At 52.9% G+C, this 13,739-nt stretch overlaps 1 protein-coding gene across 2 annotated transcripts in view; it reads left to right on the top strand.

Annotated features, from left to right (window-relative positions):
- Positions 1-1,948: 1,948 nt before the first annotated feature.
- The window catches only part of PHC2 (polyhomeotic homolog 2), a 49,706-nt gene continuing 37,915 nt past the window's right edge, over positions 1,949-13,739 (top strand). Inside the window, exons 1-6 of one of the 2 annotated variants that reach the window (XM_082612582.1) lie at positions 1,949-2,153; positions 5,073-5,231; positions 6,317-6,394; positions 6,845-7,009; positions 9,062-9,214; positions 10,335-10,647. In XM_082612582.1, the coding sequence (XP_082468708.1) occupies positions 1,980-2,153; positions 5,073-5,231; positions 6,317-6,394; positions 6,845-7,009; positions 9,062-9,214; positions 10,335-10,647 (1,042 nt within the window). In that variant the 5' untranslated portion in view covers positions 1,949-1,979. The remainder of the gene's footprint in view (positions 2,154-5,072; positions 5,232-6,316; positions 6,395-6,844; positions 7,010-9,061; positions 9,215-10,334; positions 10,648-13,739) is intronic. The other variant, XM_082612583.1, reaches the window with a different exon arrangement.

Below are 13,739 nucleotides of genomic sequence, written 5' to 3'. Positions count from 1 at the left end.
GACTTTGCTGTTTCATCAGCCTGCACCACCATCATCATCATAAGCATCCTTAACAAGTGAGTAGCCAAAATGAGACCCAGAGCTGAGTGCAGTTCAGGACAAAGAGAATTCATGGAGGATGGCCTTGCCCTGTGGCAGTCAAAGCAGACATATAAAAATTAGGGGGAATCACTGCTTAAGGACCCAGGTCATGAGTGCTGTTTGCTTTGCCTTGGAAGCCATAGGCCTCTGAACTTCAACTTGCTGCCTGCCCACTGGGAGTAACCTGGACTTCCTCACCCCCAACATTCCTGTCTTTGAACCTTCATCTACACTTTTTGCAGCCCATGGTAAAAACCCACCCAGGCTGAGGAAGGCATCCTGAGGAATGCTGACAACCTCCAAACAGAGCACATTGGGAAGAAGATGGCAGGACATTAATGACTATTTTAGTTCTTTGCACTAACGTTCTCAATACTGTGAAAAAATCGTATTATTTTCTTCATTTATTAAGTTGGTATAATCTTCTGCAAGCAGAGAACTGAATGTCTATGATGGGATGACAAAGAAGTGTTGTTTTTAGGTGTGAGAAGGAATGGGTAGAAGGAAAAGCATATATATATATAAATTAGGATTTTAGGAATAGCATGAACGAAGAAAAAGAGAGAAACTTGACCTAGGACATGGGCATGACCTTCCCACCACTCCTTCCTTCTCTCCCAGCCCTTCTCCACTCCTTGCCTCAAGGGGATGCGCAGCTTCCAGTTCTGAATCCCAATCATAGGCTGGTCCCTGAAGGAATTTCTGGCACTTCTACCCTTAGTGACTGGGATAGAAGTTCCAGGAGGCTCTGCCAGTTCCACCTTGGAAGAGGATTGATCTACTGGAACCGGACAGTGGGAAACAGGCTGGGGACAGTTTTAATAACCACAACAACAGCCAATGCATAAGGAACACTCAATATATGCTCGACACCCCACTAAGTGCTTTGTATTGTTAATTTACTTTATCCTCCCAACAATCCATACGCTCTTGTGTCTGCCAGATTAAGACAGAAGGTTAGAGAAGTGTGACTTGCCAAGGTTTCCCAGCTGGTAAGTGGCAGAGCCAGGACTCAAACCTAAGTCTTTCTGACTCCAAAACCTGTGATTTTCACCAAATTGCTCAATGTGGTGCCCTGCTCAGCATTAGATCAGAGAGCACTCAGTGAGTACTTCAGGAAGGAAACAGACTCCAAACATACTCGAAGCTCTTCTGGTTGGAAAACGAAACAAAATAAACACTGCAGTTTATTTTATTGCCTCTTTCTCTCATTCTGTTCTCTCTAGATTTTGGATCCCATTTCTTTCAAGAACTGTCTATATAAATACGGACAAATAATGATTTCTTGGATGTCCAGTTTCTCTACCCCAGTGATGAAAAGTTTGCTGGTGGGCTTCCCTGGTGGCACAGTGGTTGAGAGTCCGCCTGCCGATGCAAGGGACACGGGTTCGTGCCCCGCTCTGGGAAGATCCCACATGCCGCGGAGCGGCTGGGCCCGTGAGCCACGGCCGCTGAGCCTGTGCGTCCGGAGCCTGTGCTCCGCAACAGGAGAGGCCACAACAGTGAGAGGCCCACGTACCGCAAAAAAAAAAAAAAAAAAAAAAAAAGTTTGATGGTGTGAGGAATAGTCCCTAAGACCACTGCTAGGAAGCCCATCGTAGGGGATCCTCCTTGTCTGTTTTTCATCTCCTCTAGCAGAATAACAGTCGTAAAATTTACATTCAGTCGGACCTGATTTCACACCTCCCCTAGTGAGCCAAGCCTAGCCCTGTCCTGATGGCAGGGGTGGCTCAAGACCTCAGTTCAGAAGTAGTCCCACACAGGCTGGTAGCGAGCGGATGCCTACGTGTGTATTCTCTAGAATGCGTTTGTTAAGCATTTGCCCTCTGCTGCTTCCCTCCCAGCACCTGCCTGCTCATCTGCCACCTGAGCACCCTGACTGTGCCATCCTGTAGGCCATGGAGAACGAGCTGCCGGTCCCCCATACGTCTAGCAGCGCGGGTGTCGCCAGCGGTACCAGCGGCGTCAGTAGCAGCAGTGGCGGCAACAGTATCAGCAGCGGTGGCAGTGGCCGCCCCACGGGGCCCCAGATGTCTGTGTACAGTGGCATTCCTGACCGGCAGACTGTGCAGGTAAGACGCCGCCTGATTAATCATCTCAGGGCTAGCCAGGGGGACGTGTTGGCATGGTGTGGTAGGACAACCGGGGTGCTGAATCTAGAATGGGCATAAGGGTGTTATGTCAGTGGGTAAATATGTGTGCATCATTAGAGGAGTAGTGATACTAGACGGATTCAATCAGGGAAGGTTGGGGAGAGTGGGAATACTTAGCAGATCCGAAAATTCCTTTCTCATCTGATGACTCAGATCCCACAGTGCCGTTTGGGGAGGATAAACATGTGAAATCATAAAGGACACATAAGTGAAAATAGCAAAGATAGGGGCTTCCCTGGTGGCGCAGTGGTTGAGCGTCCGCCTGCCGATGCAGGGGATACGGGTTCGTGCCCCGGTCCGGGAGGATCCCACATGCCGCGGAGCGGCTGGGCCCGTGAGCCATGGCCGCTGAGCCTGCATGTCTGGAGCCTGTGCTCCGCAACGGGAGAGGCCACAACAGTGAGAGGCCTGCGTACTGCAAAAAAAAAATAGCAAAGAGAAAAAATGACTAGAATCTGCTGAGCCACAGCCTAGATCCCCTACCTAAGTGACCACTGCCTTGTACCAAATCTAAGTTTCTTACATATGGAGGACCAGAATAGAACCCCAAACAATCCTTTGTCTTTACAGCTTTTTGCCTTCTTCCCCAAAGCAGCAGTTTGCAAAGTGTCATCTATGAGGCCTTCCGGGTGACTACACACTCTTCCAAAATGCAGCCATGACCATGTTTTGCCGTCTGCCATGTGCCCCGCAATGTCTGAAGCATTTTGCTTATTTATCTTCTTCTCCAGCTGTGAGGATGGTGATTATTAGGCACAATTTTGTAATTGAGAAAACTGAGGCTCAGAGAAGGTAGTGACTTATCCAGGGGTCACCAGGTAAAGACAAAAAAGCTGAACCTGATTCCCCCCAAACCTGTGTTCTTGTTCACGACGATGTCTGATTGAGACTCCTGGATAAACTAGGCAGAAAAGAGAGACCACAGCCGAGAAGCGTTTATTCTAATAGCTTTGCTATGGCAGTTTGGATGTACTAGATGAGTGAGCTCATCCTGCTCTGGCCCTAGGCCCGGCTTAGGGGATGGAGGAGAAGCCACAGCAGATGGTGAGAGAGCCTGAAAAGTCTAGTGAAAGGAGACCCCATCAGTTACTCTGGAGTCTTCCCTCGCCCGGCTCTCTCTGCCTCACTTAATAAATAAATAAAACTTATAAATAAATAAATAAATAGATAGATAAATAAATAAAACCACGCTTCCATCCTTGCCGCCTCCCCCAGCCTCCTCTCCTGGCCCCTCTGCACATGAGTATTTTAGCACCAATTTCTAGCAGCTGACGTTAGGATGTGCCCTCCTGCCCCGCACCGCAGTTCTAGGCAAAAGGGATTTGAGGTTTCTGCTCTGGCAAATGGAGTGACCCAAAGTTGTGTTCCGCACCCAAGCAGAACCATTGGGGTGCCTTCTATTTCTGTTCCTTGACATCCTCCAGTGAGAAAAAGTCCATCTCTACTACTGCTGTCTGGATGCTTGGGGGTGCTTTCAGGGGTCTAAGGAAAATAAAGAGGCCTAGATAAAGGGAATAAGAAGAAAGAATTCCGGGGAGAACAAGGAATAAAAGGAACTGAGCTCATGTAAACCAGGACCCTCAGAGGGGAAAGTACACTGAAGGAAGTGGGTGGAGGAGTTGGGATGGGGTGGGGGTATCCGGGGAGACCCCAGAGCCCATGGAGAATCTGTGATATCAGCCTGTTTTTACAGAACCCCAAATCTGAGCCCAGAGGTGGTTCTGTCCGAGAGCCGCCAGCCCCTAGAAGTCACGTTAAGCTGGAGAGAGCTAGACTAGAGGCTCACTTGCCTGGGGCAGAACCCAGGCCAGGAGCAGCCCTGGCGCCAGGGCAGCACAGCGAAGGGTGGGAAGTGGGCCAGAGCCTAGTGAGGGCCCATGTAGGGTACCCCATGGGAAGACAGCAGGAGGGTGACCAGGTGAGAAGGGAGGATAAATGTACGGGGCTAAGGAGAAGAAGGTAGAGGGTCTCAGGGGTGGAGGAAAGGCATTTGCTTTTCCTTGTTCCTGGGGGTGGAGAAGAGGCTTTGAGGGATGGAAGAGTGGGAAGGGATCAAAGAGCAGCCTTTTGTCGTTTCCCAGAGACTGTGGCTCAGCCAGTCCCATCAGGAAAGAGGGAATAGCAGTAAGGCCAGGGAATGGGAGATGGTGGCTCAAAAGAGAGTGATAGAGAGAAGGAGGGAAAGAGAAAAAGAGGAAGGCAGCATCCTTGTAGCTGCAGCATCCCTGTAGCTGCAGCATCCCTGCCGTGCAAGGCCAGGGGGACCGTCTTCTGAGGGACCGATAGGACGTCCCAAGCAGCTGGGGGCAGCCCCTGCCGGAAGGGTGTTGCCCTTGAGCAGGTTTGAGTTTGGCTGGCTGTGTGTTCAAAGCTCGAATAGGCCGCGCTTCGGACTCGTCTCTTTCTTCCCACCCCTTTCCTCCTCTCAGCCTTGCTGAACTCGGTTCCTTCTGTCCTCATCATCCCCGCAGTCCAGTTAGACTCACCTGAGGCTGCAGAACGGCGGGGAAGGGGGTACCTAACAAGCCTGGCGTGGGACCCAGTGTCACCGGAGGCTTAAAGGACTCCTGTCTCCTGAGCTCCCACTGCCCCGAGAGTTGGTGGGAGCGGCGTGTGTAGCCCATATCGGGGAGGAACAGGGAGCGTGTGTGCTGAGAAGAGCTGCTAGATAGGCAAGGCAGGAACGTGTGGAGCTTTGCACACAGTCGTCTCCCCGGCTCCCTGGCGAGTGGGGATCGCAGGCCTGGTCCTTATCTGAGCAGCTGGGGAGAGGCGGTGTTGAGCAGGCTTGGCGGCAGTGCGGGCTCTTCCCCCCAACCCCCACTCCGCCCTCTGCAGGTGATCCAGCAAGCCCTGCACCGGCAGCCCAGCACGGCGGCCCAGTACCTGCAGCAGATGTACGCAGCCCAGCAGCAGCACCTCATGCTGCAGACGGCGGCCCTGCAGCAGCAGCACCTCAGCAGCGCCCAGCTCCAGAGCCTCGCGGCCGTGCAGCAGGTAAGACGACGTCACAGGAGCACCGCAGATGCCCCCGAAGGGCGGGGCGGGAAAAGCAAGCACCGCACGCGCGTGCCCGTGCGTTCTCTTACCGCGTCCGCACAGAACCACTGCAGAGTGGGTGTGACCGTCATCCCGAGTCCTCTGACAGATGAGGAAAGAGGTTCTGAGAGGCTAAGCGCCTCGCCCGAGGCCACACAGCTCTCAAGCGGGGCGGCTGGACCTCTCCGCCTGCCTCGCGCAAGGAGGGACTGGCGGGGGCCTGCCTCCCCACCTCAGCACACTGCAGGGAGGGGGCCGAGGGTGCGAGGAGGTGTCCACAGGAGAAGGCCATTGCCCATTCAGCTTGCCTGTCTGCCCTCAGTGGCCGAGAAGAGCCCAGTCATGCATTTGACAGAGTCTTAATGCACCTGCTGCATGCCAGAGTCCATGTCGGGCACCGAGCACACTGTGGACCCTGTCCTCTTGCAGCTTGTGTGGGGAGACAGCAAGTAGTCAGAAACACAAATAGACGAGGAGACAAAGTAGCTAACTACCAGGGTGCTGATAAGCTCTGCGGAAGAGCACAGCAGCCTGCTGAGGCTGAGTAACAAGGAGGCCCACCGTATGGTGGGTACAGCTGGTGGGGAGGGGGGAGCCTGTCTGCTGGAGGAGCAGTGAAGCTGACACTGCGGGATGAGAAGAAGCCGGCCACGGGGAGGACGCAGGCTGGACGTTCCAGGCAGTACGTGCCCGGTGCTCCACGTGGGGGCCGGTGAGCCAGGTATGATAGAGTGGGTGCGGTGGGGTGGGAGCTGAAGAGAGCTGGAAACATTGGTAACAGTCACAGCTGACGGTTTGAGCGCTTGTATGTAAATGCTCCGCCTCGTGTAATCCTTTCAGCAATCCTACAAGGTAGACACTGTGGTTATCCCCACCTTATACAAGAGGAAACTGAGGCACTCACTTAAGGTCCCGTGGATGAGCCAGAATAAGGGTTTGACTCCTTACCACTGCCCTGTAGTGCACCCTGCAGCAGGTGAGAGCTGGGGGGCGGTGACTGGAGGAGGTCTGGGCCTCCAGTGATGAGAATTCTCCTTTCCTAGGCAAGCCTGGTGGCCAGCAGACAAGGGAGCACTTCAGGCAGCAGTGTGTCTGCACAGACCCCCGCCCAGTCATCCTCGGTGAGTAGGATGGGGAACAGCAGGCAGAGCCCACAGCTCCAGGACCGGCTCCTTCCTCTTTGCCCAAAATTCTCTTGGGCTTCCAGACCCAATTGTGGCGAATCCTTAGCCGTGTAGAACCACGGCTGGAACCTGTTACTCTTGCCAGAAAGAAAAAGTGCATATGCTGCTTTCTAAGTTCTTTTAATAACTCCCCGTCATCTTTCCAATGTCAAGGCTCTCTGTTCATAGCTCAGTCCTCTCCCCATCGGATCCTCCCTGCAGCTCTGCACCTAAGCCAGAGATGCAGCAGCGCTGGGGGAAGATCCAGGGCCCACAGATCAGAGCTGGTCCTAAAGAAGGCTGAATCCACCAAGGGACAGAAGAGGCAGAGAGAAAGAAATGGATGAAGGGGGGCAGAGTTAACCCACAGAACCTCCTGTTTCCTACTTGGCGTGTTTCCCTCCTCAGATCAATCTGGCAGCCTCCCCGGCAGCAGCCCAGCTCATCAACCGGGCTCAGAGCGTCAACTCAGCAGCAGCCTCAGGCATCGCCCAGCAGGCTGTACTCTTGGGCAACACGTCTTCTCCAGCCCTGACTGCAAGCCAAGCACAGATGTATCTGCGGGCACAGATGGTGAGTCCCCAGCCTGGGCCGCAGCTCAGGTGGGCCGGGAGTACGGAGGCAGAGAAGTTGGGAGCTGGGCAGTTAGAGAAGCATGGGGATTAGAGAAGGGTGGGGAAGAAGCACTAGGGGGACAGTTGGCAGGGAAGAAGGTGTGGCATAAAGAAGGCGGCCTGGAAGGCTGAGCGGGAGCTTTGGTACAAGCTCCATGACTCAAGGAAAGGTGGGGTTCCAGGCCGAAATAAAGTTACCCATGATGCCTCCTTTCCCTCCCCTCCCAGAGTGAAACAGAACTATCCTCTTCTTATCAGAAACCACTCCCTAAAATTAATTAGGGTAGAGAATGCAGGGATCTGTGCCCAGCTGGTCTGCACACTCAGACACATAAGATAAGCAAGTGCACAAACATCCAAGTACCCTACAGAAGTGGGGTCTTACCCCACTGGGACAGTCCTTGCAGGGACTGGCCACCAGTAGTTCAGGGTCAAAAGTGTGTTCCAGCCCAGGTGGTGAGGGTGGCAGCCAGCTCCGGGACATGCGGCTGCTCCTCTGCCTTCCCAGCTGGGCCCCCATTCCCATCAGGGTCACCCTGTCAGCCATTCATCAGGCGGGCTTGCTTGGGCCGAATGGACTCAGGACGGCATCAGCCCTGCACACGCATACCCAGAGTCCCCCCTTGAAACCTGTCCCTAAGGTGCAAAGGCCCATAGGAAGCTGAGAGGTTCCTAAGATTTAGCAGAATTTCCCTTGAAAGTAGCAGCATTCGCCCTAGGAGGCAGGCACATCTAGCTCTACGTGGAACTCAGATCACTGTGAGTCCAGCCTCCCCGCCCCCATTCTGAAGAGTTCTCCCTCCAGCTCCTCGACACACTATCCTAAAGACTGTACAGTCCCATCCCTCCCTCGGCTCCTACAGCCAGAACTTGACACTGGGAGCTTTTCTGGGTCCTGCTCCAGCACTTGCATCCTTGACTCTGAGCTCATTGAGGTGCAGGTCCACTCCCGGGGGACAGACCATTAGACACACGTGTGGACTAGACTTCCACTTCTCCAGGGGGCCGGGCAGCCCATGTGACACCGCCCAAACCTGCTCTGTCTTCAGTTTACCCTGACCCTTGTCCTACTTAACTGCCGCCACTGGAGCCCTGCAGCCTGGCCATGTCCCTGCCCAAAGTGGGGTACTTGTGCTCAGAGGAGCAGACACGCTGTCAGACACCGCATGTCCCCTCGGACACCGAGCTAGGCTCACAGGGGTGGGGGTGTCATGCAGAGACCCTCAGTCCCTGCTCTCCACGGAAGGAGATGCAGACACGAGTACGGCTCTGGGGGCTCTGGTTCCTCTACCACTGTTGTCTCTGCGCACGCATGTACACACACACACATACACACACAAACACATAAATACACACACAAACACATACAAGCACATAAATACACACACAAACACATAAATACACACATAAACACGTAAATACACACAAACACATAAATACACAAACATACACACACAAACACACACACACACAAACACATAAACACACACACAAACACATACACACACACACAAACACATAAATACACACACACACACACACATCCTAATCTGAATTTGACTAAAAAATGGCCAAAAGAATACATCTAATTTGATCTCTTCTGGTGGAGAGTCCTGTTCTGACCCAGACCTGGAGTCCAGAGCAGGTTAGATTTAGAACATGGTCCCAGGGCATCTGTCTCAGCACAGGGGCCCTGCTCCCCGGGATGCTGCAGAGAGGGACTTGAGGGTGTCCTGCGATTGTTGGTCCCTCTGGGGTGAGCTCTTCGCAGATCCTTCTGAAGTAAACTTGACTTGGGTGCAGCCCCAGAATGGCCCCCCACCCATGGCCCTTCACTGCCCGGCCTGGGTCAGACCACGCCGAGCCTCTTGAGATTTTCAGGAGATCCCCCTGGGCTCTTTCCCTTTCATGCCTCCCTACTTCCCCAGTCCACTCCCTGGCTAAACTGTTGTGTCCTGTGGCTGAGCCCACATTGGGCAGGTAAAAGGCGGCTCGTTTCCTGTGATTCCAGGCCCAGCCAGGTAACCTGGTGCAGGTAGCTAGGAGCCTAGGCGGCACTGTTCCTTTGTCCCCTCAGCTCATCTTCACGCCCACGGCCACCGTCGCTACTGTGCAGCCTGAGCTCGGCACTGGCTCCCCCGCCCGGCCCCCCACCCCCGCCCAGGTGAGGATTCCATGCTTGTGGGAGGGCAGGGGGGTGGGCACCCCCGTAGAGGGGCACTGATTATGGGTATGGGCCCGAGCCCTGGAGGAGCTTTGAATGTCTGGAAAGTTTGGGATGTTCTGGGAAAACAGGTGGGAGACAGGCCGTCCCGATGCTCCTAGACTTACTCCTTAATTCACTGCTGAGAAGGCTTCGGCCACTCTTGACTCTGCTTCGAGCCCCGAACACAGAGCAGGAGTCAGCAGCATGTCGTGATTGCCAACAACGGTGGTCATCTCTACCTTTTTACCTTACACTCTCCCCAGGATAACCTCTGTTGTTGTTGCCTTTTAAGAGGAAAATTCCACTCTGGTTACACATGCTAGCACCTCTAGGAATCAGCAAAAATTGCATGGAAGAGGGAGCAAAGATGAGTACTGGGTCCTTTCCTTCTGCTGGGAGCACCCAGACACTGCGGTGGCTGTAAAGATTCTGTGGGCTGCAGGGGAGAGGAACCATCCCCACCTACAGAATGGGAGGACCCACCTGGTAGCAAGATTATCAGATTTGTCAGATGTGAGTCTGGTACAGCCTCCGTGTGTCCAGCAGAGGGCACCAGGGACCAGGTTGAGTAAGCATGCTCATCCTGGCGTAAACCTGATCCTGAGGACAGGATAATCCTTGGCCTGGGGGACCTTGCTGGTCGATTAACTTTCACTTTTGCCCTGGCCTTTTCCAGTGTGGGAAGCCCCGTGCCCCCCTGTATCTGGGAATTCTTTCTAAGTGGTATGCAGCCCATCCTGATAGTTTTGGGGGGGAGGGGAGGTAATAGAAGGGAGAGACAGCCCGGCCTCCCTGCCTGGGCCTGCCCCAGGAGGGGCAGACATCCCTGCTCAGAATTTAGCTCTTCTGCTGATGAATCCAATCGCTAGCACTCTTTCTGTCCCCTTTAGAAACTCTGCTCCTGGTTCCTCTTTCAGCCCCTGTCTCATTCTCTCTCTCTCTTTCTTTCTGATTTTAACACCCCACTCTCCTGTTCAGCCATTCATGGATCCATCCCTAACTCCTTCCCTGTATGAATTGTGTGTCAGCATTGCTCCTACCCACATTCTCTGGACTCCTACAGACCCCTCTTTTCCAGGTACAGAACTTGACCCTCCGAACACAGCAGACAACAAATGCAGCAGCCTCGGGCCCTACCCCCACTCAGCCTGTCCTGCCCAGCTTGGCCCTGAAGCCCACGCCGGGTGCTAGCCAGCCTCTGCCTACCCCATCCCAAGGCAGAAACACTGCTCAGGGTTCCCCTGCAGGTGCCAAGCCTGGCATAACTGACAGTGTGACGGAGCCACTGAAGAAAGGAGATGGCAACAGCAGTGTGCCAGGGAGCTTGGAGGGTCGGGCTGGGCTCAGCCGAATGGTACCTGCTGTGGCAACCCACCCCCTCATTGCACCAGGTAAGGGCTCCAGGAGGAAGGATCCTATCCCAGAAAACTCAGAAGGACTATGGGTCAGGGGGAAACTTTCAAACTTTCCTTTTTCCCATGGACATGCTAAGATGTCAGCCATGTGTCTCTCATTCTCCTCTGTTCATCAGCTCCAGATTCTGTTTTAGGCTTCTAGCCTAGCTTTAAAGGAAGCCACATCAGTGGGAATAAATGAGACTGTCTTCACAATGGGCATCATGGTAATTCTCAGGGTACACAATCATAGCTCTTCACTCTGAGAGTGGAGGTTTGGCAGTTAGACTATTTTGAAATTCTCTAAGGGTCAGCAAAAAGGACAAGGGCTAGCCAGAGGCATGTAAGGATCCCACAGGGAGATGAAGAAGTGGGAATCTTATTTTCTCATCATTCAACAGACATTTGTTGACTAATATTCGCCAGTTATGTTGCCAGTTCTGGGTGTACAGAGATAAATAAGACGTGGGCCCTGCCCTCCCAGGAGGGCACAGTCTGGAGAGACAGACAAGTACAATGCAATATAGGGTGATAAGTACTATAATAGATGTGATCACAGAGGCACTACATAGCCTGGCGGACAGGAGCCAAGAAAGGCTTGCTGGTGACGGTGACACTTGAGAATAAATCTTGCAGATTAAAAAAGTAATAATCCAGCAGATTACTTGTGAGGCAGATTCTGTGAAGGGGATGAATCAGTATTCCCTGGGGCTAGACTCTTTCCCTGCCTGCTAACATTCTCCCAGTGCTGCCTATTGTAGGCAATCTTTAATGAGAAAATCTGCCAAGAGCCCCAGAAGCCAGACTTATCAGTCTCAGGAACAAGACCAAGCTGTTACAGCACAGAAATGTAGTGGTGGACCATGTGGCTTTGCATTAAAGAGAGACTCACCCTGGTCACATCCCTGAAATAACCACTAACCCTCTGTCCTCATGCAGACTATTTTACCATCCAATATAACCTGCATTTTTTTTCTTGAGAGCCTACTTTATGCTTGTTACTAGACTAACCAAGATGGTCAAAATGTGATTTCTTACCTAAAGGAGTGTGCAGTCAAAAGGAGGGAGCCAGATATATAAGCAAATCCATTCGATTTCATAAATACCATTGTAGGAGTAAGTATGAGGTAAGTGTGGGCCCAGGTGGGCACCTCAGTGCCAGACAGGAGGGGTCAGAGATGCTGTCCCTCCAAGGAAATGGCACTGAGTATTGAAGCAGGAGTCATTTCCCCAGCAGACAGAGGAGGGGAAGGTATTCTAGACAGACAGTGGGAGGCGTGCTGGGGAGAATCTGAATTTAAGTCCTTTATTCACCCTTTTGAGGCTTCAAGGACAGATGTGGTCTTAGCCTCCAGTGGTCACTCTGAGCTGAAGCAGGCACCTCCCTGCAGAGGCCTGACTGCCCTGTGGCTCCAGGCGATTCTCACTGTCCAGCATTGCTTTCTCCAGAGACTAGTCTAGCCTCTTCCTTTTATGAAGAAAGAAACTGAGGCTCAGAGGGTAAAGTCTGGAGGGTCTTACCCTGAGCTGATAGCAGCTGAGACTAGAGCAAGGAACCCAAATTAACATTTCTTCTACCTTCCCATGCAACCTACAAACCCTAGAGCATCATCTGGGCTTCAGGACTTCCTGAGAACCCCATTTCTGCCCAGGCCAAAATGTAACCTCTCCCTAGATCTAAGCCAACCCCCCAGATTCTAAGGACCCTTCAAAGGAAAGACCAGTCCTTAGGGTTCTTTCTAAGGCTCCTAGGCAACCCTGGGGCCTCAAGAAAACTGGATAGAAAGGGGACAAGCCCTGATAAAAACCTCTGATGTAGACTAGATAATATGCTGGGCTTTTTTATGTACCTCACCTCTTTTGACCTTCAAAAGAACCCTGTAAGGTAGATGCTTTTATCCATTTAACAGATGAGAAAACTGAAGCTCAAAGCGGTTACCCAAGAACTTACTATAAGTGTCACTCAAAGTCACATCAGTATTACACAGCAGAACTGGAAACCAATTCCTCGTCTGGCTGAGTCAGATCCTATGTTCTTAATCATCAAGCCATATTTGCCTCTCTCAGTTCTTACAGTGGGGCTTCCTAAGCCTTTCTTATGAGCCTTGACAGTTCTAAGATTGTTCTGGGTTTTACAGAGTCTAGTGGAGGCCTCTCTTCTCTTGAGCCTGGTAAAGGGGAAGGCCCGTGAGTTACAGACTGAGGTCCAGGGCCCCAGCTGTGGCCTGAGACTTAACAGCATGTGGCTATAGGCAGTACAGAGACCAGTGGTTCCCCAGAACTTGCTATGGAGCAGCTGTGAGCTGCAGACCACAAAGACCGTCTCCCCAGTGAGATGAATCAGTAGGCTTTGCATTGTTCCTGTCTCCCACCATCCCCTCCTATTCTTCCCTTCCTCTCCCACCCCTTCCTCTCCATGAGTCCACTCCTCACCCCCACCGCCCAAACGGAAGGCAGCAGGGACATTTAAGATGCTGCAGACCCTCTCAGGGCCTCTAGAACAAAAAAAGACTGAAATAATCCTCCTGACCTGATGCGGGGCGGCCTGGAGCAGCACCTGCCTTGGGTGCCACAGTTCCCCAGCGAGGAGGTAACTTCTGGCCTCCTGCCCAGCCAACAGACTGCGAATGAACGGAGGGATCAGAGTGCGTGCGCATGCGTGTGTGCATGTGTGTGTGTGTGTGTGTGTGTGTGTGTGTGTGTGTGACAGAGAGAGAGAGAGAGAGAGAGAGAGAGAGAGGGATGGGGAGCAGAGTGTCAGGTTTTTGCTATTGGAGCATTGTTTTAGCTGGCTGGCTGGTTGCCCCCAGGGAAAGTAACCAGTGGAGACTTGTGGCGGAGGCAGTGCGGAGAGGAGAGCAGGGAGGAATGCGTTCTCCTGGGGGCTGTTTCCTCCCGGAGCAGGCAAACGCTCTAGTCCCAGCTGGGACTGCTCCCACTGACAGCTGTTTGGGGGCAAAGCCCCTCCCCCATGGCAAGCTCCCTGCTGTTCCTGCTCCTGTCACCTTGGCAACGGGCTTCTTTAGGCTCCACAAATAGAAAAGGTCCCTTATGCCCTGAAAAGGCGTGGGTTGGTGGGTGGGGGAGGG

The sequence above is a fragment of the Mesoplodon mirus genome, assembly GCF_964341445.2.
Source record: "Mesoplodon mirus genome assembly, chromosome: 3".
Classification (NCBI taxonomy): domain Eukaryota; kingdom Metazoa; phylum Chordata; class Mammalia; order Artiodactyla; family Ziphiidae; genus Mesoplodon; species Mesoplodon mirus.
The sequence above is the reverse complement of the archived record's forward strand: the minus strand, read 5'-3'. Positions and strand labels throughout refer to the sequence as shown.